Below are 24,789 nucleotides of genomic sequence, written 5' to 3' on the forward strand. Positions count from 1 at the left end.
GTATTCCCCTATGATGGGGGCACTCGTTTCTCCAATGGCCGATCTCTTTACAGTTGGAGCATTGGTCACTATGAAGTGGGGATTTCTTTTAGTTTTTTCTTCCGTGTGGGAAGAAAATCTGTTGTATTTGACTTGGGTTCCCCAATCGGGCCTTCTGACTGCGGCTTACAAACGCTTTGTTTGAGACTTCTAGTAGCTGGGTGCTGTTCATCCCAGCAAAGCCCTCTAATTTTTGAAGCTTGCAGCAGATGTCAGTGAAGGACTGGATCACAAATGCCACATTGACCATGCTCTGGTTCTCTCATGCTTCAGGGTCAAAAGGAGTATACACCCGGAACGCCTCACATAGTCTCTCATAGAACTCTGTGGGTGACTCCTCTGGCCTCTGCCATACTTCTGCCATATTTGACATATTTGTTGGCTTCCTAGCCCCAACTTTCACCTCTAATTTGGATTTCTTATGTTTTCCATGTGGTAGAGATCTCAAAAGCTTTCTAACAAAAGGGACAGGAATCATCCCAACCCAGCCGTCCTTGTTCCAGGCACTCCACCGCTGTTCTTCTGGCTTCTCGATTATCACCAGGATCTCACTCGCCTTAAAAAGCAGGTCTTCAGCATCATTTCCAGGAAAGTCATAGAGAGTCCATACATAATACCTGGGTGTGGGCTCCATCAGGGTGGCGGTGTTCAGGTGGTGAGTCTTGTAAAACTCTAGCAGGGCCGGCAAGTGGCCAAATTTTAGGTCCCCAATCTTAAAACAATGGTTGGATAGTGAGTTGATTATGTTGTGGGAGACTTGCAAATTCTCGGACATGGACAGCACATAGTCCCCGAAGTAGGTAGAGGAATCACAGACTAGGAACATGCCATGGAGCTGGCCCTGGAGCTGGATCTGCGCCCCCTGGTGAGACATTGGCCCCTTATACCAAGTGGAATGATTTGAAGAGTCGAACTTGAACCTGACAGAGGGCTCAGGGTGGTGATAACACTGATGGTGGAGGCCTGTTTGGCAATTGTGAGTAAAGCGGCTGCATGGGGACTGGTGATGCTGCTGAGATGTACAGCGGTGGGAAGACAGGTTCTTCCGCAGGGTCCTCTTGGTGGATTATTTTTGCCGGCACCTTGTCCTTCCACCTAGCCGGTCGGGCCACAAGTACCTTGCTCTCTCCCTGCCTATTTGTGCAGAACCGGATACAAGGGGGCACTATAGTAGTGATTTGCAACCATGAGTCTATGTACAGAAACTGGTCTGGATGTCCAGGGTTCCCTGTCACTACCTGGTACATGGCTCTCACAGTGGAAAGGTCTAGAGTCCCTTCTGAGGACCAACCTACCCCGAAGGCGGGACATCTGAGCTCACAAAGAGTATGAAGCTTTCCCAGGATCAGCTTGACCCTGTAATTTTCTGAGAACCCTTCCTTAAAATTTTTCAACATACAATCTAAGATAGTTGGCTTAGCAGAACCTCCCCCCATATTTGCAGGGAGTTTTCTTTAAAAATTGGGCACAGAGGCCAGTTTTAGTATATTCTCTAGAGTCCCAGAAACCTGGTTAAGGCGGCATAAAACACTGAAATTATTTCGACGAAGTACAGAATTCTTATTTTCTACTCAGAAAACCTTTTCATAACATTAGCATCGGACCAAGAAACATTAAACACAATTCTAATTTTTCCATTGGCTTACTTTCGGCATTTAAATTTCCAACCTCATTTCGCTTAATTACATAAAATTTCTCCTCAAGATCTCTTTCACCAACCTTCTTCCACACTTTTCTCTCATAAAATTCCTCTCAGGATTTCCCTCCACAAACCTTCTTTCATACTTCCTTTATTCCTTCAGTTTGCCTCTTTTCACTCTCAGAAGTAACCAACTCTGAGGCAAATACCTTTCCTTAAATTTCCTTCAAAATAACTCTCTAGACCTTATACTTTCTGTTATCAAAAACACTTTCTTTTCCACCATATATATATCAGGAGTACTTCCCGTATCTCCCACGACAGACAACAATCAGGCTACATGGAGGGTCAGGGAATAGGTTTGGGGAAAGTTTGGAGGGGATGCCAGTCGCTTCATCCGTCTCCGGCCGCTCCCCTCACAGGGATTTTGGGTGCCTCTTAGCATTGATGGGTCGGTATAAACCCCCGACCTGGATCACTGGAGTAGACTCCTCACGGAGATCCAGTGAGGTCACCGTAAGCTGTATGAGGTTCACCACGGAACTGCGATTGAGGCTCAACTCTCACTTCATGACAAAGCCACGTCTCAGTCATTCACCACTCACTCTCTTTCATACAACGTCCCACCATTCCTTAACCTGTCCACTGGAGAGCAAGCAGTCACTCCCCCTAACTTGTGGAGGGTACTTGGTTACCCTCTGGAGGGTGATTGTGTTCCTCCCTTTTCTTAGGGTTGACCAAACTCATTGCACCCTGCAACGGTGATGCAAAGACAAAAAAGGTGTGTGCCCCATCCACAGAGGAGACCATTCAGATGCTCATCTGGCTGCGTCCCAAAGGAATTTAGGTGATGCTTAGCTGTAGCGGACTCAGCTTTGTGACTTACAATTGGACACTAGTCCAATGCCATCCTGGACCATATGCCATTCACCACGGAAACACAGAATAAGCCCACACGAACTCTGTAGTCATTAGGGGACCTTAAGGGTGCCTAGCCATGGACCTACAAACTCGTACATGATCGATCAAGTGGGCCAAGACACTTATTCACTCACTCATTCACACATCAGGTTAAAACATTGTCCCTCCCCATCAGTATATACAATAAGTTTTACCCTTGGCTAGTGGGTGCCTGCCTCAACCTGACACCTCCCCCAGTGGTGAGACTCCTGTCTCCGCCCCCGCTTTTGGAGACCTTGGTGTCTTCCCCAACTAGGAAGACCCAAACCAATGTCTTCTTACTGAAGACTAGGACTACTAAGACTACTCTTCTTCAGCCTGACAGGCGGCACCTGAATGGGGGGCTAATCCTGGGATTGATCTTACTTTGGTACCTTTTCGTGAAGTTGTTTCTGGTGAGTTGGTCTTTTCCTTCTATGAATCTGGTTGGTGACTCAGCTTTCCCGCAAGTCAGGGTGCTGATCCAAAAGAGAACCTGAAATACTCAGGTGGCACACCTCCTCAGTTGTCTTGGTTCTCCTCCGCCTCAGTCAGGCCAAGCCACAGGTCCAGTAGCTCAAGGGGCCAGCGTGGTTGGAATCTCGCTGGGGCCTCCAAAAATGTTGCAGAAAAGCTCCCAAATCAGACCAGTGAAAAACCAAGCAGTAACTCGGAGAGAAGGCTAACTCACATTTATTACCATGGTCCCAGAGGAGCTGGTGCTCTGAAGGTCTGGGACCCCGAGCTCAGTTGCAACATTCCTTATATACAGGATTTTTACACATGCTGATTGGTTAGTATGAACTCAGCCCATTACAAATGGCAGGAATTGCTATTGTTGTGAGTAGTAACATTGGTAGAAAGGCTAGAGTACTGATGGTTACAAATTGTTACAGGAAGCAGGAGCCGCTAAGGAGTACAAACAGTTATAGTCACTGCTCAGACAAGTAGGACAAAGTACAAGTGAGCTCTTACGTGCAGCAAGCGTATTTACAGAAGCAGAACAAAAGCTGATTAACTTTTAATGAAAATCCCTAAAATTCCTTAGAGTCAAGGAAGATTTTTTTTTTTTTTGGTCTAATAACAGGGGACATAACAACTGATGACTCTGCATCTCCAGACCTGCCTTCTCTGGAGCTCTACAATCATATATTCGAGTGTCTATCTGGAATCTCCATTTGGATGTCTCAGGAAAATCATATTTAACCTGTCCCAAACAGAATTCTTCATTCTCTCTCCCTCTCCCAAATCTCATCTTTTCTAAGTCTTAATTTTTCTCAGTAACCATCGTTGTCAACCATTCAAACCAGAAGTGATATAGCCCTTCCAGATTCCTCCCTTTCCTTCATAACCAATGCTTCAGTTTGTTGGTTCTACTTCCAAAAATGTATCCTTAATCTGTTCATTTTAATCATCTGGACTGCTGCAATAGCTTCTCTGTTTTTATTCTTGCCTCTACTACCTATTCTGCATACAGCAGCAAGAGTGTAAATCAGGTAACATCGCACCACCACTTAACGCTTTCCAGTGGTTACTTATCACACTTGAAATCATCACTGCTTACCTTGAGCTATAAAGTCTATGCGATCTGGCCCTTTTCTCCCTCTCCAATCTCATCTCTGCCATTTTCTCTCTTGTACCATACTCCAGGCACACTGACCTCCTTTCCTTTTTTTAAACCTAATTATTTGTATTGAAAATATTATTGGTATTTTGTTTAAAGTACAGAGACTAATATTACAGACATATACTCATTACTCATATCTAACACATTAATACTTAGCACCATTTGTGCATTAAAATGCATGCTCCTCTGAATCTTTATTACCTGGGAAAGTGCCCAAAACATAATAGCTGCTCAATGCTCCTGGTGTGATTGAATATTTGCTTCAGATTAAAAAAATAAATAAAACATTACAGGTGCAATAAATGCCTCTTACACCTCCCTCCCTCCTTCCCCATGGCACTGCCATTCTAAAGGTAATATATGCCATTCCTATACATTCCCTTGTTTTAATATTTTTTACCACTTGAACATTTGTTTTGTATGTTTTTAAAATTTGTATGTTTTTAAAATTAGTATAGAATGATACGTTCTTTGAAATTTTCATTTTATCATGCTTTATGTTTTCCATATTTACTATGTTGATGTATGCAGTTTTAATTTATTCACTTACAGGCTGTACAACATTTCAGTGTGAATATACAATAATTTGTTTATTCGTCTTTCTACTGTTGAACATTTAGGTTGTTTAAATAGCACTTCAGTGAATATCACAATGTAGTGGTTAAGAGGTCAGATTCTGGAGAAGACTACTTGGGATTGAATTCCAGGCACATCACTTACTAGTTGTCACTTTTGGCAAGTTACCTAAATTCTCTGTGCCTCTGTTTCCAGAATTGTAAAATGAAGGTATTGTTAGTAGGATTAAGTGAGTTAATATATGTAAAGAACTTAGAAAAATGTCTGGTATATATTAAATCTCAATGAATATTGATTATTATTATTAGGAATTGCTGAGTCCCAGGACATGTACATCTTCGATTTTATTAAATAATACACATTCTTCTCCTAAGTGATGTACCAATTTATACTTCCACTGGCAATATGTAAATTCAATTTTCCTCAATCCTAAAATATGATACAAATTTAAAATTTCTGCCAATCTGATAGGTATGGAATCACATCTCGTTTTAATTTGTACTTTGATATAGTGAAGTTAAATATCTTTTCATGCATTTATGGGCCAGCTTCCTTTTTTGGTGAACTCTGTATATCCTTTATCTACTTTCATATTGGATTGTTTGCTTTTCTTTTGACTTTTGATTTTGGTAACTTCTGGATCTTAATTCTTTGATGGATATGTGTGTATGTGTGTGGATGTGTTTGTGTGTATAGTAAATATCGTCTAGTCTTTGGCTTGTCTTTGTGTGCCATCTTTTTAAATTTCTGTTATTGCCGAAGTAACACATTTTAATGCAGTCAGATCTAACATTTCCCCTTATAGTTTTTGGATCTTATTTAAGAAATTCTTCCCTACTTTGATATCATAAAGGTATTTTATATTTTCTGACAAATATTTTGAGGTATTTAACTAATCTGGGATTTATTTTTGGATACGGTTTTAAGTAGAACTCTATTTTTATTTTTTTTTCCATTTTGGAAAAAATGTTTCAGCGCCATTTATTTGAGTTCATGCTTTCCTTACTGACTTGTAATGGCCTCTCTGTTATAAATCACGTTCCCATGGAGCTAGTCTTCATTTTAGCCTCACAACCTTTGCTTATTTTCTTTTAGCGATGCTTTTCTCTATGGCTATTCTCAGGGCTACCTTTCTTTCGTTCTTCAGATCTCAGCTCAAATGTCATCCCCCTCACATTTAGATTAAGTCTACAGGTATGTCCGGCTCGGTGACCCCATTACAATAAATGATCCGAAAGGATTGAGGTGGGAAGGAGCCTCCGTGGCCAGCTGTTGCCAGGTTGTTGCCAAGGCGGCTGTTGGGGTGGCCGCCAAGAGGAGGAGCGTCGGGAGTCCCAGTGACGGAATCTGGCGGGCGCCGGCGTCGCCAGGGAGTGCGTCACCACGCGCGGTCGAATGGGGGCGGGGTCAGAGCTGAGTCACGTGGGTTGGTTGCCTACGCGCTGCTGGGCCGTGGGAAGATGGCGGACGGAAAGGGAGACGCCGCCACCGCCGCTGGGGCTGGGGCTGAGGCTCCGGCTGGGGCCGGGGCTGGGGACGGAACTGAGACCGAGTCCATGGCTCGGGGTCAGCGCCCTACGTCTCCGGCGCCAGGAGCCCCGGGACTGCGACCGTGTCTGTGGCAGCTAGAGACAGAGCTGAGGGAGCAAGAGGTGTCGGAGGTCTCATCTTTGAAATATTGTCGGAGCTTCTGCCAGGTGAGGGACTGGCTGAGGGCAGCGGGGCGAGGAGGCCAGGGGACGAGGCCCTGGATCCGTTGCCGCAGCCGGGGCCGGACTGAAAGGCGTTACCTCCGTGTCTCGCCGCGCCCCCGGGCCGGGGAGGCCCAGCTCGGAAGCTGAACCGCTAGCCCCCCTCCGCCACTGCCCGACTTTAGCCACCGTCAGGGCGGGTTGCGCTGGGCCAGACTAAGAGCTCCGAGGGCGCCAGCGGCTCCCTGGAAGGGCCGTGCCCTGTCGCCGTTGTCTGTGCCCTGGCCGGGTGGTTGGAGCGCCATTGCCCGCTGAGGGATTGATTGCGCGTTCCTGCCAGGAGATCCTTTTTTGAGTAGAATGCAGATCTCCAAACTGGAAAACCTGTTTTTTCCTGAATAATCCGAAGATAGGTGTTGGGCCCAGACACTTATCCTTAGAGTCAGAGTCTGCTGGGTCCCTAAAAGGTATGACAGTTGGCTTTGAAAGGCGTCTAGGGCTTTCTGGTTAGGAATTGCGGAGCCGGTTGGTTGTTTGGTTTTTGCTTTTTTTTTTTTTTGTTCCTTTGACATTTAAGCTTTTCTTTCGATTCTTATGTGTTCCTTTAAGAATTGTGCTACCAGGAATGAAGCTGGTGAGCCTGTAGTGACTGTTAGGATCTCTTGAGTAGAAGGGAATCGAGAAAGATGTGGAGTGTGGTCTCTTGGCAGTCGTATGACCATTTCTGTGCCATAGTGGGTTCTAACCTATGATTACGTATTTATTGTTATGTTTATTTAGTCTCCATGATCACTCCGAGGTTTGTCCCAATGTTTTCGAGTTCTTAATAGATTTAAAGATATATACGATTACTATTTCTACTTCTATTGTGTCAGGTTTTAGAGCTACTCCTCTGTTCCTCACCTGGTATGCCTTAGAGAATGCAGAATAATCGTAGTATATTGGCTCTTGGTCTCTTAATGAGTAGTTGACTATGTTGAATAAATTGTGGTGCTCCAAACTTATAATTTTAGGGGACAGTTTGCTCTTTGGGTCCAGAGGAGAATCAAAAATCGACTTGCTTGATTGTTTTTCTCAACCTTCATTCTGCTGAGCCAGACGTGCCTCATCTTTGAATGGAATTTTGTCCTTGTTAATCTTTTCCATACATTGTTTCACTCCAATTTTTATGTCTACAACCTGCAGCATTTCCCTGCATTTTGAAATGTTAAAGTGTAATCATTCTTTGACTTCTTCACTAATAATGATCATTTATACTTAATACACACTTCTGTTCTATAAACTTTTACTGACTCCATAAGATGGTGCCAAGCACTTTACAAAGTTCTGAGGAAATGTGAATAAGATATTTACCCCTAATGAGCTTACATTCGGGGGGAGCTGGTAGAAGTAACATGATTTCCAATGCAGTTTTGGTAATGATGAGAAAGGAGGTGTTGTAGAGATAGTGGTGAGGAAAGAGCCCTCATGGGACCTCCTAATGGTAACAATAATTAGCTAGTAAAAGTAAATAAAAAGATTAACTATAGATTGCAATATGTGCTTAGAAGTAACCGGGAGATGTCTCTTTAGATGATAGGGTGATCAAGGAACTCTCTCTGTCTGAAGGATGAAAATGAGCCATGTGAATGGTGTGTGTGTGTGTGTGTGTGTGTGTGTGTGTGTGTGTGGTGTGTGGTATCTGAAACAAAAGGGAGATGAAAGGAATACAGAAATGCTGAGAGAAGGGGGGAGCGAATTGGGATCAAGGAGTAGTGGGAGGAGGGCAAGGGAGAATCTGTGGATTTAGTAAGGCTTGCCAGTTGTCTTCCTAGAATGGATGCACCCAATCAGATTGAAACTTGTTGAGGATATCTCTCTCACGTGACGCGACGACACATTATTATTATTATTATTATTATTACTATTATTACATACATATATATCAATTATATAGAGAGATTCTGAAGTAGTGCTTGCAGCTTCGATTTTATTTTAAGTGAATGTTTTAATGTCTTGAGTCTTGGTCACACCTAGAAATGTGAGGGCACAGAAGAAATTTTAAAAGAAAGTACTTTTGTGCTTTGTCTTTTCTATGAATTTTTTTTTTGGCTTAAAATTTTTCCCCAAACATTTTTTGGATTAATAAATGAAATACGAAAAGATGTTCCTGTGAGGTTGTTGTAGTAGAAATAGAAGGCACATAGGGTTGAGAGTTGGATCTTAATTGTGACTACCGCTTATTAGCTAATAATCTTAGGCAAACTAAGACTGAAATTCTATTTTCTGATCTTTATCTCCTTGTAATGCTTTATACAGACAGAATAGAAAGTTTACATACAACTCTTTACCATGCTTAATGCAATAAATTTGTCACTTTTTTTTCCAGTAGCTCAGATAAAGTCAACTTAGAGTGACTGTTGTTGTTGTTTTTAATTTTATGATGGAACTGGAAAAATTCCACCATCCAAATTTGGCTTAATAGGTCTTGGTTTCACATTTGAAAGGCAAAATAAGAAACATTGCTTATGTGTATGCCTGAAATTGCACTAAGTACTGGAGATGAGAACTTGCCCTCTTGGAGCACATAATGTGTAAAGATAAGTAATAGCATTACATTATATCATAAAGGCTTGACCTGTGTTCTCTGGGATGCTTAATTGCCACAAATATATCTTCATCAGGCGTTTAGTTTATAATATTATCCTAGAGACTTAGATTTTGTCAGGTAGATTCCTCCTGCAATAGACTGGGACCATATTCTCTCCCTTTCTTGTAGCACTTAAAAAGAAATGGCTTTATCTTTGGAATTGCACCAAATCAAGAAATAAACTAACATATGAAAGGATAGAGAAACTTGTCTCATTCTGGGCATATTTTCAATTTTCTGAAGTTTGTGAAGATGATAAAAACAAAACTTTAGAAGTAATAGTTACTAAGAAAATGGTACTTAGATCAAATTGTATTCCGTGAAAATTTGTATTCAGTGACTATGGGATGTGGTTGTGTGTGTGTGTTTCTTCTTTCCCTCAGTTCCTTTTCTGAAAACATCATCTGCCAGTGTGGATAAGATTAACTCCAGAAAACAGTCTTCCTTTGTTTTGCTGAAAAATTGATGATATCTCAGATTTTTGCTATATTTTGGGATTAGCAGTTTTACAACCAATTGTTCTATTTGTAACACAAATTTTGAAGACTTTTAAGGTTGTCATTAACATGAGGTTATTGGGTGAATGATTATACTTTGAGACTACCAGGCAAAATAGTTTCATAAGTAAACCTTGTTTTTATGAGATACTTTTAGGTTCTAGATTCACAGTGACATTGTAAATATTTAATGGTTAAAATAAGTACTGCATATGTATTCCAGTTTCTAGATTACGGATTGGATACAAAGGGTCTAAATTAGATAGACATACTATACTGGCTTCTTCATTTAAACTAGCTGTCTGACCTTGGGCATGTTATATTTTTTTTAAGCCTTAGTTTTCTCATTTGCAAATGGAACAATAATAGTACTTATTGTTCTCTGTGTAAATGCATTGTTGTGTGGACTAAATAAGACAATCTCTGTAGAAAACAGCACCCTTGGAATTGCCTGAGTTATCCGGATTTCTTAGTTTTGGAATAAAAAGCCTTTACAACCTTGCCCTTAGTTTACTTTTCAGCTCATACCTAGCCAGTTTCATTAACCTAATCCGACTCTTATTCAGGGCCACTTCAAAGTGTGATCTCAGTTTCTCCTGTGAATAAAATTTTGTTTGTGAATTTCCAAGAGCATTGTTTTGGGAAAGATGATCTTAATTTTCATTTGATTATTTAAGATCCAAGACATATTAGGCTTTCAGTAAGTATTTATCAACCAACTTACCGATCTCCAAAAGGATAGAATTACTACTTTAACAAGATTATAGGTCATCAAGCATTCTTTTGTCTTTCTTTTTCATTGTGCTGTTCTATCCTTTTCTCTCATGTTCTATCTCTCTCTGCATGGTGAATTTTCCTTCTTTAGCGCCCAGTGCAAATGTCACTTCCTCTGAATTTTTCTGATTTCACTAAATAGATTTCCTCCTAGTTGTTTGTGTTCTTTTGATATTTTGTACATACCTAGGGTTTTAACTCTTGTTTTTCTTGTCATTGTCTTAATTTAGTTTTCATAGTATCCTAGTGCAGGAACCTCTTTACTTATCTCCCTTGCCTTCTGACTGGACTTATCTACAATCCATTTTGGTTTTCTTTTTAAATCGTAAATATAATCTCGTTAGTCACTTTGTTCCCTAAAATTCTTCAGTGGTTTCTTGCCTCAAAGGCAAGGTAAAATTCAGACCCAGTTGCTCAGTGTACAAGGTCTTTTGGAATCTGGACCCTCCTTCCCCAGCTCCCACCTTTCAAGCTTTTGGTCCATTTCACCAGGGGTGTCACTCAGTCTGCTTGATTAACCTCAGGGTCCTCCTTCCCCCATCTGCCAATTATCCTTTTAAAACCTGGCTCAAATATTAACAATCTTTAAGAACCATTTTTTAAATTTCAGCAGACAGAAAGAGGTGGTTCTTTCATTAAGTATACTACAGTAGCATCTCAAACATAAGCGTGATGCCTGAATATTTGTTTCCATTTTGTCTCATACCGTCTAGTAAGCCAGCAGGAATGTGTGGGTCTTGTTTTTTTTTTGTCGTTGTTTGTTTTTGTTTTGTTGTTTTCATTTTTGTATTCTTGGTATCTAGCAATTAGTACAATGCTAGGCACAGTAATTGTTGAATTAATTAATTATAGGGACTTCATGATATACTCAAGATGAGTATTTTAAGAGGAACACCTAATGTAAAATCTGGTATGTTAAAAATCAATTTTACCATAAGAAATTACTGTGAAGGAACAGGATAGATTTCTTGGAGACATTACTCATCAGTTTAATCTACATTCACATAATGATGTACACATTTACATGCGTAGAATGAAGGTTAGTGTTGAGGAGAAAATGGGAGGAATTATAGTATTGAGGAAGAGTTAGGAGTCTAATAGGACAACAGTTTAGAAATGTTGAGATGGGAAGAATCAGTCTTCCTAACTCCTTGCAGTTGGTGGCCATGAAGACTCTTGAGGTTTACCTTTTTCATTTATTTTAAATAATTTAATGCATTAACTTTTCTTCTTGTGCCGCTGTCTCTTGGAAGATGTCTAAATAGAAACTAAATGACAGGTAGTTATAGTAGCAAAAATTAGCTTTGCAGTGCATATGACCAAAACATTATAAATTTGACCTATGAAGCAGTGGGAACTTTGGGTGCTGTCATTTACTGTGGTACCACCTAGTCTCTTGCTGTATACTGTGACCCCTAGTGATTTCTACCTGTGGATCATGCTCTTCTGACCAATGTTAATTTTAAAAGGTTAAGTAGAAAGCACCAACTTATTTCAAGACTGCAAAGGCATTGGTAAACTATAATGTGCTTTGTTTTCATTCAGTTCTAGACACCTGTCACCTCTCCCAGAGGTCTTCCTTGACTATCATATCTAAAATAGCACTTTCCCATCTTCTTCCAACTCCTTAGCACTGCTTTACCCTTCTTCACTGCTTTATACTATCTGATGTGTATATTTGTCTCCCTACCTGGAATGTAAGCATCACGAGGCTTTTGACTTTTGTTTACCCAGTGCCCAGAATAATCCTTAGCACTTAATGGGCATTCAACAATATTTATTGATCTTTTACCTCCTCCATTCCTTAAATTCCTGACTAGACTTCTTGAGGGTAACAGGCAAGTTTTACATGTCTTTATCAAGAGATAGGGACATTTTTGGCAACCAGATTATGCTGCTTCCCAGCAGGGATCAGACCTTGTTGTTCTTTGTATCTTGATTACCTGAGTAGAACCTCATTTTTATTTTGTTTTCTAAGAACTTCCCATGGTTGCCTGTATTCCACAAATATTTAAAGTAATGACTTTTTCCACAAAGTTTGCTTTGCCAGATTGAAGCATTTATTTTGGATATGCTTGACATCATACTGAAAAACCTAAACATATATAGATAAGGGATTGAGCGAGAAGATATAAAAAATAGATTCCTAAAACTTTCATTGCTGACATAAAGCCAATATCCAAACCATTATATGAAAAATTAGAGGAGCTATTTAAGTTATTGAGCATTTTTTACGTGCCAAGCACTTGGATAGGTGGTATTATTTTCATTTTTCAGATAGAAACTGAGGTCTAGGGAAGTTAAGTAACTTTCCTTGGGTCACACAGCTAGTAAGCTGTGGCAAAGTCTTTAGACTCCACAGCCCATGTTGTTTTGCCTATGTCAGCATTTCCTAAATTGTGTTTTGTTTATATATGTTATATATGTAATACATATATATGTAAGTACTTCTTTTAATAAGGATTCTGGGTTCATATAAGTTGAAATAATAGTGGATAAATGTTTTTTTAATGCGTCTTTTGTATGGTTAGATGCATTGTGAATCTTCTAGAGAGACATTAAGAGTCGGACAGCATTAGCCAGATTTAGCAGGTTCAAAACATTTAACATTTTACCATGTTCTAAACTCTAAACCAGACCAAAAGTCACATGCTTTTCTTTCATTTTAGTAAAGTAAAACGCTGCGGTGAAGAGTTGATTCTTTATGTTTCTATATACTACTGAGTTTTGATTCCCTAGTTTCAGCGTAAAATATGACTGAGCTTTCTATGAAGAAGTTTCCTCCAAAGTTTTTATAGGTTTTAAGTTATCGTCCCATATGAAAAATATTTCAATGTATCATAATTTTTAGAAGTTGATAATGAATTATATTTCAGATATATCTTGATTTCAAGGTTATTTCAGGGTTTACCAATATTTCTGCAACATAGCTAGCTTGGGAACTAGTAATGTATTTGTCTATTTCTCTTTGCTTTTGTGTTTTCTGATTTCTCTCATGTGTTTTTTTTTTTAGTACCTTTTTTGGGGGGGTGTTTAATAGGTTACTGTACTGACATTTGAGTATTCATTGTATTTTTACTTTTGAGGAAATAACCTGAGTGTCACATTACCCAGTACAATAATGCTTTATTTACATGCGCACTTATAAGAGTTATTACCAGATGTGATAGTATGAATGGCCTAGCTTGGGAATTACATTTTTTAATATACGATTGTATAAAAAAGACATGTTTTTATTTGTGACTTCATTTTCATTAATTTGCTTCTTTTGTATATGTATTTTAAATACTAAGGTATCTTAAAGTAATAAACTAAATATATGTATTTTATTTCTTTTGACTCCAATTCATACATGCTCATTCTAAAAGCTTAAAACAAGATGTTTAAAAAATTAAAGCAGAAAGAAAAAAGTTTCCTAGATGTTTACACAGCATTTGCTAGCATGGTGTTAGATTCAGAGAGCCTCTGCTGAGCTTTGTAGACTGGAAATGTAATTTACAGTGAATTTCTATTACATTTTGAAGCAATATGGGGACCCTTTGGGATTTATAGTGGATATAATGGATGTGACCTGTAGCAACCAACAGATCGTCCTATATGAAATATTTTTTATTCATTTGGCTATTGGTTTTAACTTGATTTATTGTTTGGGATTTAAATTATGTAGTTCATTTTGTTGAAAGATGCATATATCAAAAGTGATTTGAATTTATAACACATTGGATTTGAGTCCCTGGGGAAAAGTTAGCCATATTTTCATGAATCATGGAATCTTATGTTTCAGAGAAGAATTTTAGAGATTATCTAGCCCATTCCCTTTCTAATTTCAAACTTTTAAGGGGAAAACTAGGATGTTAGCTGAGGATCAGAATAGGTTATGATTTCAATAAAATTTTGAACTTTGACATATCTGTTTATGTCAGAACTAGTTTATCATTATGATTTGATATGTGCAGTCTTCTAAAAAATATAATCTAAGCATTCCCTTTTAAAAATATCCACAAGCACAGTTTGGTCAACATTCTACTGTCTTCTGCTCCTAGGGTTTGAATGAAGCGGTGAGAATTTGGAATCAAATCTACTTAGTTGAATTTGTTTTAGTACTATACAGGCATATTTCATGCTAAAGATGCGTACCTGAAAAACTTTTAATTAAACTTATAAGTTAGAAAATATTTTAATAGTGCAAAGCATCAAAAGCAAGTAATTTCAGAATAATCTTTTATGTGATATTCACTATGCTGGGTTCTGGTCTACAGTGAGATAAAAACATGTGGTTCTTGTTCTCTGAGTTTATTGTCTAGTGAAGATAAATATTAAAAAATTTTTCATATTACATTTGCTTATGATACAATAATTAGTAGTCATTGTTTGATGATCGTGTGTATTTATCCATCTTCCAACTAAATTTTTAGGTAATAGAAGCATAAGTAAAACAATTCCCAATGTCTGAATATCGCATAACATTTGGAAGTCTAATATAAATGGTTTTTAATAGGCAATAATATTATTGCTCTTTACCACTTGATATCGATTTTAAAGACATGATTTTCTGTGCACTTTTCTATAACCATCTTCATTGGTGTTGGTTGCCAGACTAAAATTCGAAGCAAGTGTGTGATTAAGAAGAGAAGACCCAGTTAATTTAAGGGAGAGCAGGAATGCCAGGAATCCATTTCGGACTGGATGAGGGCTTTTATAAGATATTTTAGGTTTGGAAATGCCAAAAAATAAGTACTCTTTGAATATTCCACAGCCATAAAACATTCGAGCACAGGAGATTATCACAAAGAATGGGAAAACTTTTGTCTATGTAAATAAGTATTAACTTGTGTAATATGTAAACATGTATTAACTTGTTTATAGGTGTTATTTGGAGATGGGGAGCAGGAGTGGAATTAGATGGAACCACAGGTGTGATCCTTCGCATCTTTATTGCATACGTAATTTTAAAGTGGTGAGATTGTGTGCGAATTTTATTTTTGTGAATTACTGTGTATTTCAGTATTTTTTCAAATAAAATTTAAACAGGCAAAAATAGTACTCTGTGTATTGATATGAAAGGATATTCAAGATCTGTTATTTAAAAAGAAAACTATATAATCCCATTTTATAAAGCAACGATGTATAGAAAAAGTTTTGAAAGAATTACTAAAGTACTATCATTTGTTGCATTTCAGTGAAGAATTAGTGAGATATTCACTTTATGTCTTGTGTTTTTATACAGTTTATACTTACATGTTACCCTTTTGAATTAATTTTCAATTAATCAGCTGTAGTTTTAATATTTGTCTTTGCTTCTCTCCCTTGTTAAATACTCTGTTTGCTGGCCTTCATGTCTTTTTCTTGTTTTGAATGTGGGGAGATACCCTTCAGTAGCTTACTGAGGTCTCTCCTTTATCTTGATTGTGTTAGTCTGACTGGGTATAAGAATCTAGATTGAAATCGGTTTTGTTTAAACTTTGAAGGATATGATACTTCTTAAAAAATCAAATATCTCTAACATACAAAGTAGTAAAGGGCACTAAAATTAACACAACCTGAAATCGATTGAAGCTACCTATGTATCTTTTCACAGATATCATCTGCCTCCCACCACCATCCTTATTAATTTAATCATTTCCTGCATCTCTTTACTTTTTAAAATTTATTTGTGCATTTTGATACAATGTGTAGTATTTTGTTTTTCAGCAGTACTTAAATGATGTACTATATGTTTATTCTAAAGCTTTTAAAATTTAATGTAATGTTTCTAAGACTTATTGGTATGTATAGCTTTGACACATTTTTCACTGGTGTGTAGTATTTTATTGTGTAAATATATCACGGTTCATTTGTCTATTTTTTTTTTTTTATTGATGGATTTAGAGACATTTACATTAACTGGTGGAGTAGACATCTTTCCAAATATCTTAATACGTGGGTGTGAAAATTTCTTTAAGACATATGTTTACAGGGGAATTGCCAAGTTTATATATAGGCCTATCATCAACTGTAATAAATACCACCAAGTTATTCTCCAAAGTATTTGTAGTAGTTTATAACAGTTTCAGTGTACAAAAGTTACCATTACCCCACATTCTTGCAAATACTTGATATAGTCAGACAGTTTAATTTTAGCCATTCTGGGAGTGGACTGTGGTATCTCATTGTGGTTTTAATTTTTTTTTCTGCTTAATTGTGAGTTGTTTTATCTTTTTAGTGTATATTTATTACCATTCAGATTTCCTGTGAATTGCCTTTTCTTATTTTTTTGCTTATTTTTCAATTTTATTGTCTTTTTTCTTAACAGTTTTTATGAAATTATATGTTCTAAACATGAATCTTTTGTTGGTCATATGCTTTGGAATTGTCTTCTCTCCAATTTATCTTAGGCATAGAAGTTTTACATTTTATTGCAGTAACAATCATAAATCTGACAGTTGAAATGTAAAATTCATTTAAATTCATTTTATGATTTTGTGCATTTCATGCCTATTTGTCTTTTTCTAAAAAACAGCTTTCTTGAAGTATAATTGATAAGCAATAAACTGCTCATATTTAAAATATGCAGTCGATAAGCTTTGGCATACCTATGTTCCATGAAACCATTACTGTAATCAAGATAATGAGTATGTTCATTACTCCTAGAAGTTTCTTCTACCTCTTTGCATTTCCTATTATCTTGTTCCTTTATATATCCTTCCATCCTCACTCTACTATTGCTACTATTGATCTGCTTTCTGTTTATAGATTAGATTGCATTTTTTAGAATTTTATATAAATACAATTACATAGTCTCTTTTTGTTTGGCTTTTTTCATCAGTATAATTATTTTGAAATTCATGTTGTCTATATTAATAGTTAATTCCTTTTATTGCTTAGTATTCATTGTATAGATGTATTATTATTTGTTTATTCATTCACCTGTTGATAGACATTTGGCTTGTTTCCAGACAAAGCTGCTGTGAACCTTCCTGTATAAGCCTTTGTGTGGACAAATGCTTCCTCTTTATCTGGTAAATACCTAGGTAGCATGTTTGGATCACATGACAAGTTTTTTAGAGTTAGCTGTATCATTTTACGTTTCAACCAACAATGCATAAGAGTTCTTAGTTTTCCAGCTCCTGGTCAATATTTGGTGTGTTCAGTCTTTTTAAGTTTAGGTGTTCTAAAATTAGTGATAGTTCATTGTGGTTCTAATCTGCATTTCCCTAATGCCATTATGTTGTTTATGTTTTCATGTGCTTATTTAGCACCCTTATATCTTCTTTGATGAAGTATCTTCAAGTCTTTTACATATTAGAAAAGATTGGATTGTTTGTTTTTTATTTTTGAGTTTTGAGAGGCGGGGTGTGTGTGTGTGTGTGTGTATGTGCATATATGTGGGTGTGAACATAAACCCTTCATCAAATATATTCCTTTTTTAAAAACGTTGAGGTTTAGATGGCAAAGGGTGGAGAGATTGGGCACGGTGATTTGTATCACTTGTAACTTATACACATTCTGCCTTCAGTTCACTTGGGTCTCTCTGGAGGGAACACTCTTGGCCATGGCACAGATTCCATTGTGGTGATGTGGGAAGGGGAGCGGCTAAGGTGTTCTCCACCAGCCTAAAGGGAGCATATCCTAAAAAGGATGAGCTGAAGTAGAACAACTGTCTCAGAATATGGTAGATGTCACACATTCTAGTCAGATTTGTTGATGAACTCATGTGAGATACTATCAAAGAACTTCCAGGAAAAACTGGGTGAGATGTTAACAAGAAAGAAAAGTTCTACGTTACTAGGTGGGCATAGAGCAGCCAAGCCATGATTAAGTTCTATTAAATTGATTCCTTCTATAACCACAGAGCTAATGGAGTTAGGGGAAATAGAATCAAATATATTCTTTGCAGAGATATTCTCCTAGGCTGTGGCTTGTCTTTTTATTCTCTTAACAGTGTCTTTGACAGAACAGTTTTTAATTTTGATAAAGTTCTATTTATCAGCTTTACTGTCTAAGAAATCTGCCTAACCCAAAACCACAAAGATTTTTTCCTATGTTCTCCTCTAGAAATTTTATTGTTTTAGGTTTTACATTTAGATCTATGATCCATTTGGAGTTAATTTTTGTATATTGCATAAAAGCAGGAGTCCCCAACTCTCAGGATGCAGACCGGTACCGGTCAGTTGCATGTTAGGAACCAGGCCACACAGCAGAAGGTAAGCAGGCAAGCAAGCAAAGCTTCATCTGAATTTTCAGCTGCTCCCCAGCACTAGCATCACCATCTCAACTCCATCTCAGATCATCAGGCATTAGATTCTCATAGGAGAACCAGTCCCTGGTGCCAAAAAGGTTGAAAACCTCTGGGATAAAGGATGGATGGAAGTTCTTTTTTTCTTTCTTTTTTTTCTTTTCTTTTCTTTTTTTTTAGTATTAACATTTAATACCTAAATGTTCTGGCATCATTTGTTGAAAAGACTACTTTCTCACTGAATTGAGAAATTGCCTTTGCACCTTGTTGAAAATCAATTAGCTATAAGTATGTGGGTCTATTTCTGGACTCTGTTTTGTTCCACTGATCTATTTGTCTATCCTGATGCCATTACCACACTCTTGTTTTGCTTTTTTAAATTGAAAATATAATGTTATGAAAGCTATATTGCACATAGAGACAGGAAGTAGAATGGTGGTTGCCAGGGAATGGATGGAGGGGGTAATGGGAAGTTATTGTTTAATAGGTTCAATTATAGCTTTGCAAGAAGAAAAGAGTTCTGTAGATGGATGTTGGTGATGGTAGCACAATAGTGTCCAGGTGGCCCTTGAACAACACAGGCTTGAACAGCATGGGCCCACTTACATGCAGATTTTTTTCAGTAAATACACAGTTGGGCTTCTATATCCCCAGGTTTCACATCCGAAGATTCAGCCAACCTTGGCTCGAAACTGTGTTTTCTCATTGTTGCTTATTTTTAAAATTTTTATTACAGTTGACATACAATATTATATTAGTTTCAGGTGTACAACGTACTGATTAGACATTTATATAATTTATGGAGTCATCACTCCAGTAAGTCTAGTACTTATCTGACACTGTACATAGTTATTACAATATTATTGACTATATTCCCTATGCCAGTGGTCCCCAAGCTTTTTGGCACCAGGGACCAGTGCTTCTGTGAGAATCTAATGCCCAGTGGTCTGAGGTGGAGCTGAGGTGGTGATGCTAGCGCTGGGGAGCGGCTGCAAATACAGATAAAGCTTTGCTTGCTTGCCCACCGCTTGCCTCCTGCTGTGCGACCCGGTTCCTAAACAGGCCACAGACCACTACCAGTCTGTGGCCTGGGTTTGGCGACTCCTACCCTATACTATACTTTACATCCCTGTGATTGTTTTTATAACTGCCAATTCATACAGCTTAATTCCTTCTCCTTTTTCATGCATCCCCTCAACCCCCTTCCATCTGTCAACCATCAAAATGTTCTCTGTAAATAGTATTTTTATCTTTAAGGGAATCCATGGATGCAGAGGGCATACTGTATGCATGGTTTTATTCCATTTTATATAAGCTAAGGGTAATTTATTACTTAAGAAAGAAAAATATTTTGTATAGATTTAGTGTAGCTTGCATGTATAGTGTTTATAAAGTCTACAGTAGTGTTCAGTAATGTCCAAGGCCTTCACATTCCCTCACCACTCATTGACTCACCCAGAGCAACTTCCATTCTGGAAGCTCTGTTCATGGTAAGTGCCTTTACAGATGTGCCATTTATTATCTTTTATACCAGTTTTTCTTGTACCTTTTCAATGTTTAGATAAGTTTAGATACACAAATACTTACATTGTGTTATAGTTGCCTACAGTATTCAGTGCAGTAATATGCTGTGCAGGTTTGTAGCCTAGGAGCAGTAGGCTATGCAATATAGCCTAGGTGTGTAGTAGGTTATACCATCTAGGTTTGTGTAAGTTACTTTGTGGTGTTCACACAATGACAAAATTGCCTAAGGACACATTTCTCAGAACGTATCCCTGTCATTAAGTGGCACATGACTGTATTACATTGATTTTCATATGCTGAACCATCTTTGTATTCCAGGAATAAATCCTACTTGGTTGTGGTGTATCATGTTTTAATAAGCTGTGGGATTCAGTTTGCTAGTATTTTTGTTCATGATTTTTGTTCATGTGTCATTGTTCATAAGGAATATTCTGTAGTTTTCTTGTAGTCTTTGTCTAGCTTTGGTATCAGGATGATGCTGCCCTCATAGAATGAATTGGAATTATTCCCTTCTCTTTGATTTTTTGCAAGATAAAAATTAACTGTGGATGCTATTCTCATCTAAACTGTCTTCCTTACTGCTACTGATAACCCAGATGAAGATACCATACATGTGCTGTAGTAATTAAATTTTAAGATTATATCATAATAGAAACATATACATTTTATTCTCCTACCACACTAATGAAAGAATTGTAAATTGAATAAAGAAAACATTGTATTTCCCCTATCTAGCTCACCCTCAAACATTGTATTTAAATTGTAATGTATAATAATTGTGACAGCTCCTCAGTCTGTCACTATCTTACACTAATAATAGACATGTAAATTAGAACAAATTTTCTGGAACAGAATTTGGCAGTATGTAAAGCCTTAAAAATTAAGCATTCTTTGACCCAGCAATTTCATTTATAGGACATTATCCTAAGAAAATTGTCATGGATACATGGAAAAAGTTAGATAGAGGGGTGCTCTCAACATTATGTATAATAATGCAAAGTTAGAAACCACAATGTCCAGAAATAGAGAATTGGGTACTAAATTGTGGTACACATACAAGGCTGTGCAGCTATAGAAATACTGTTGTTGAAGAAATTTTTACTAAACAATGTATAGTACGATTCCATTAAAATGCCTTTATTTAGGCATAAAAACCCCTCAAACTTAATATTGTCTGTTAATAGTGGTCTGTTTCTGGGTGGTGGTAGTGTGGCTGGTTGACATTTTACTTTTTACTTTTCCATTTCTATTTTTTAAATGATAAATGATATTATTTTTATGACAAAACAGTAAAAGGTATTTTTTAATATTTGAAATGAAGCTAGAAAGTATAGTTAAAATCCTATGACAGAATCAATAGCTAAAAATAATCTTGGTAGGCTGGGATGATGGACTGAATCCAGTGAAATTTAATAATGGTTGGATGAATAGATAGACAGATAAATAAGCCAGTTATATTTCTGGATTAAAAAACCCAACTGTAACTAATATAGAAAGTGCAAATTGGGGCCTAGTAGCAACACATATAAAAGACCTAAAGGTTTTAATTTTCTCTAGCCTCTTTCTCAATGTAAGCAGCCAGCTCTTCTCTTCCCATTCATCCATTTCATCTTAACCAGGCTTAGTCTCTTCATGGGAAACCTCCAGTGCTTCCTCACCAACTGACGTTTAAGTCTTGTCACCATCTGTTCTCGTTGTCTTTTCTGAGGTTGTTCAAATTGCTGTCTACTTGAAGTCCTCCTATTCCCCTGAATTTTGCATTTTCAGACTAGATCCATACTTCAGAAACCCAGCTCAGGTGCCACCGCCTGCTGGAAGTCTGTTTATCATAATGCAATCACATTTTACTCATATTTATTTAATTTGGGGAATTTCACTTGAGAAATTAAAATCAAAATAAGGCTTCTTGCTTTATGTGCAAAATTTGAAATAATGCAAATCCTCTATTAAAAGTCATATTATTTTCTATTGCCATAGGATGTGTAGTTTTAACAATAAATACCAGATACCTTTTGTCATTTTGTGAACCACCAGCATTCTAAAGTGTGGGGTGTCAGTCAGCACCACTACAGGAAAATTTTACCTGGAAGCAATCACTTTAAATGGAAATTAGATGTCATAAGCTCTTAGGAAGAAAGTCAGATGATGACCATGATACTACTTGCTGCAAAATATTAAAGTTAACGCATGGCGGGGGGGGAGGGGAAGCAGAATTTAAAAACACACTTAAAATAGTTCTAGAATTGTGCATTCTGAAAGGACATGAAGTAACGTGATTTAAGTGTGGCCTCTGGAGCCGTTTGACCCTAGTTCAAATCCTGAATTTAGCACTTATCTTCTGGATGACTTTGGGCAAATAACTTAATCTCTCTATGCCTTCATTTCCTCATTTTTTAAATGGGTGACGATAAATCACTAGCTCATAGGATTGCTGTATTAAATGATAGTAGCACATAAAGCTCTTAAGAAAATGCCTAACCCATACTGTGTACTCAAAAACATTAACTATGGTTATTCCATGGGAAATTTAGACCATTTGAGTTTTAAATTGGAATGCATCCCTGCATAAAATATGACCACCTTGAAATTCTCCCTTCTTGATAGTTTCAGAGAATAGCCTCTTTGAAACAATGGAGTGAGGTATATAGATAGAATTGAGATGAGGGGAGATATTTTTTCCTTCATTGGAAACATAATATTGCTTATTAAAGAAAATCTGGGAAGTTCAGAAAAATATGAAGACAAAAAAATTGTTCATAATTCTACTACTGAGTTCTAATAGCCATATTAGCATTTTAGTTGAGTTTTTTCTGGTCCTTTTTTCCCCCTCCGGTGCTTTAATTTTTTTAATGTGCAAATATACTGTGATAAAACATATAAAGAAATGGAAGATATTTAGCCTAGGGAAGTAGACTGTTGTAGCAGTCGAAGTGAAGGATGTTGGGGACTGGGTCTAGGTCAGTGGCTATAGAAATAAAGCTTAGGGCAGGAGACAAAGACATTGAATCTACACATTTTGGTGTGGTGGTTTCAAAGATAATTTTTTTTAGCACTGCCTCCTGAAAAGAGGCAGATGGGACATAGAAAGAATATATTTGCTGGGGAAGATGTTTGTTTTAGACGTTTTCAGTTCGAGATTTAAATAAGACATCTCGTGGAAATGTCTAAGAGGGCAGTTGATGTATATAGCAAGGACTTGAGAGAGAATATACCTGGAATATGAATGGGAGCTCCCATTAAGAATGTTTGAAATTGTCAAAGATGGTGCCTAATTGGACTGATTTTTTGTATATTGTGTATCTGACCTCTCAGCATACCTAGCTTTTTAAGAGCAAGAATAGAGTCCATTCTTAGTACCCAGCACAGTACTGCCATATAATGGCATTTGTAGAATAAATTGGTTTACTGAAACAAAGAGGAGAGGCCATTGATGTGCTCTCTTTGGAATGCCAGTGAACTAGAGGGAGTCATATTTATCATTTTCCTCTTTTTATTTCAGTTTTGTTGGTGTCTAAAATTTAAATTTCTGAAGAGACTTTCATTTTCTTTACTGCTTCTGATGGAAGTTTTACATTTTGTTACATGTTAAAATATTATTTGGATTGCTATAAATTCATTAATCTTAATCTTCATTTTTAAAAAAGATGATAGCGAAGATTGTTCCAGTGATCATTCAGATGTCCAGAGTATGCCGGTTGTATGTTAAGGAGACCTCACTATTTAACTGAACTAACACATGACGGGGAAAAGATTTAGAAATATTTAAAAAAATAGGAGTATAGGGCAAACTGTAAACATAAATACCCATGGGGTATCGAATCTTTGAAGTGATGTAACTTGCAGAAGTCTTAATGGAGTGACTGTGTCAGAAAATAATTAGATTGGTGGCAGGAGCATTCTACTCTGCCCTTCCCTTTGCATACATTAGCTAGCAGTTGGTTAATTTGCAGTGTGGTTTCTACTATCATGTTGTGTTGACTCATTCTGAAAGCTCCACGAGGATGGGCCCCCACGTCTTTTTCCCCAGCACTCAGCACTATATGTAAAGTAGGCTATCAATACATATTTTTCAAATGAAGAAAATAGTGAATGTATTCAGCAAACATTTAGCAAGACTTGAAAATGTCCTGTAGCGGTGGAAGAGTGGTAGACCTATAAAGATTGATAAAATACAATATCTGACCTCAGGGAGCATAAAGTCTGGTAGCGAATATAAATTTGTAAAGTTCTCTAGTTTTTAGATTAACCAAAGCAGACATTAAGTAATTTGTTGACCTAAAACAGAATCTTCTTACATTTTAATAAATTTCTTAAGAGAAAGTCGGTGTAATCTTATTTACATAATAGATAAGCACATATTTTATGTTCCTTTTCTCATTTAGCTGGGAAGAGGATTGTTAAGAGGTCAGTTTTATGATCCTGTTATTCAGGGTTTTTTTTCCTTATTTTATTAAAATTTAGAATTTGATTAGATGGGTAAAACAGCAAGATAATTGAATGGACATACTAAAATAGCTTAACTAGTTTGATCATTCAGGTATGCAAAGATCAAATAATTCAGTGTGTTAAGAGAGCTTTAACTGTATAGTGGTTTATCATATATGTCTTGGTTAAGTTTTTTTTAAAGTAATCAAGACCA

General features: G+C 37.2%; 2 protein-coding genes across 3 annotated transcripts in view; one reads left to right on the forward strand and one right to left on the reverse strand.

Moving 5' to 3' along the window:
- Nucleotides 1-301: 301 nt before the first annotated feature.
- Nucleotides 302-2,598, reverse strand: LOC120614038 (crk-like protein). Its single transcript, XM_039876727.1, has 2 exons — nucleotides 2,565-2,598; nucleotides 302-1,002 (listed from the first exon to the last, which is right to left on the reverse strand). Exons 1-2 carry the CDS (start codon nucleotides 2,596-2,598, stop codon nucleotides 302-304), a joined length of 735 nt encoding a protein of 244 aa, XP_039732661.1.
- Nucleotides 2,599-6,247: 3,649 nt separating this feature from the next.
- The window catches only part of RLF (RLF zinc finger), a 66,142-nt gene continuing 47,600 nt past the window's right edge, over nucleotides 6,248-24,789 (forward strand). The window contains exon 1 of one of the 2 annotated variants that reach the window (XM_039876649.1): nucleotides 6,248-6,517. In XM_039876649.1, coding sequence (XP_039732583.1) covers nucleotides 6,281-6,517 — 237 coding nt within the window. In that variant the 5' untranslated portion in view covers nucleotides 6,248-6,280. Of the gene's footprint in view, nucleotides 6,518-15,298; nucleotides 15,326-24,789 lie in introns of those variants that run through there. The other variant, XM_039876650.1, reaches the window with a different exon arrangement.

This window comes from Pteropus medius, unplaced genomic scaffold (genome assembly GCF_902729225.1).
Source record: "Pteropus medius unplaced genomic scaffold, Ma_sr-lr_union100, whole genome shotgun sequence".
Classification (NCBI taxonomy): Eukaryota; Metazoa; Chordata; class Mammalia; order Chiroptera; family Pteropodidae; genus Pteropus; species Pteropus medius.

What these genes read in the sequence shown, in the direction of transcription:
- LOC120614038 (XM_039876727.1), bottom strand. Translation starts at nt 2,598, where the DNA reads ATGGTCCAGGATGGCATTGGACTAGTGTCCAATT. An exon ending in CATTGGACTAGTGTCCAATT is followed by an intron (nt 1,003 to 2,564) that starts GTAAGTCACAAA and finishes ATTGCCAAACAG; the next exon opens with GCCTCCACCATCAGTGTTAT.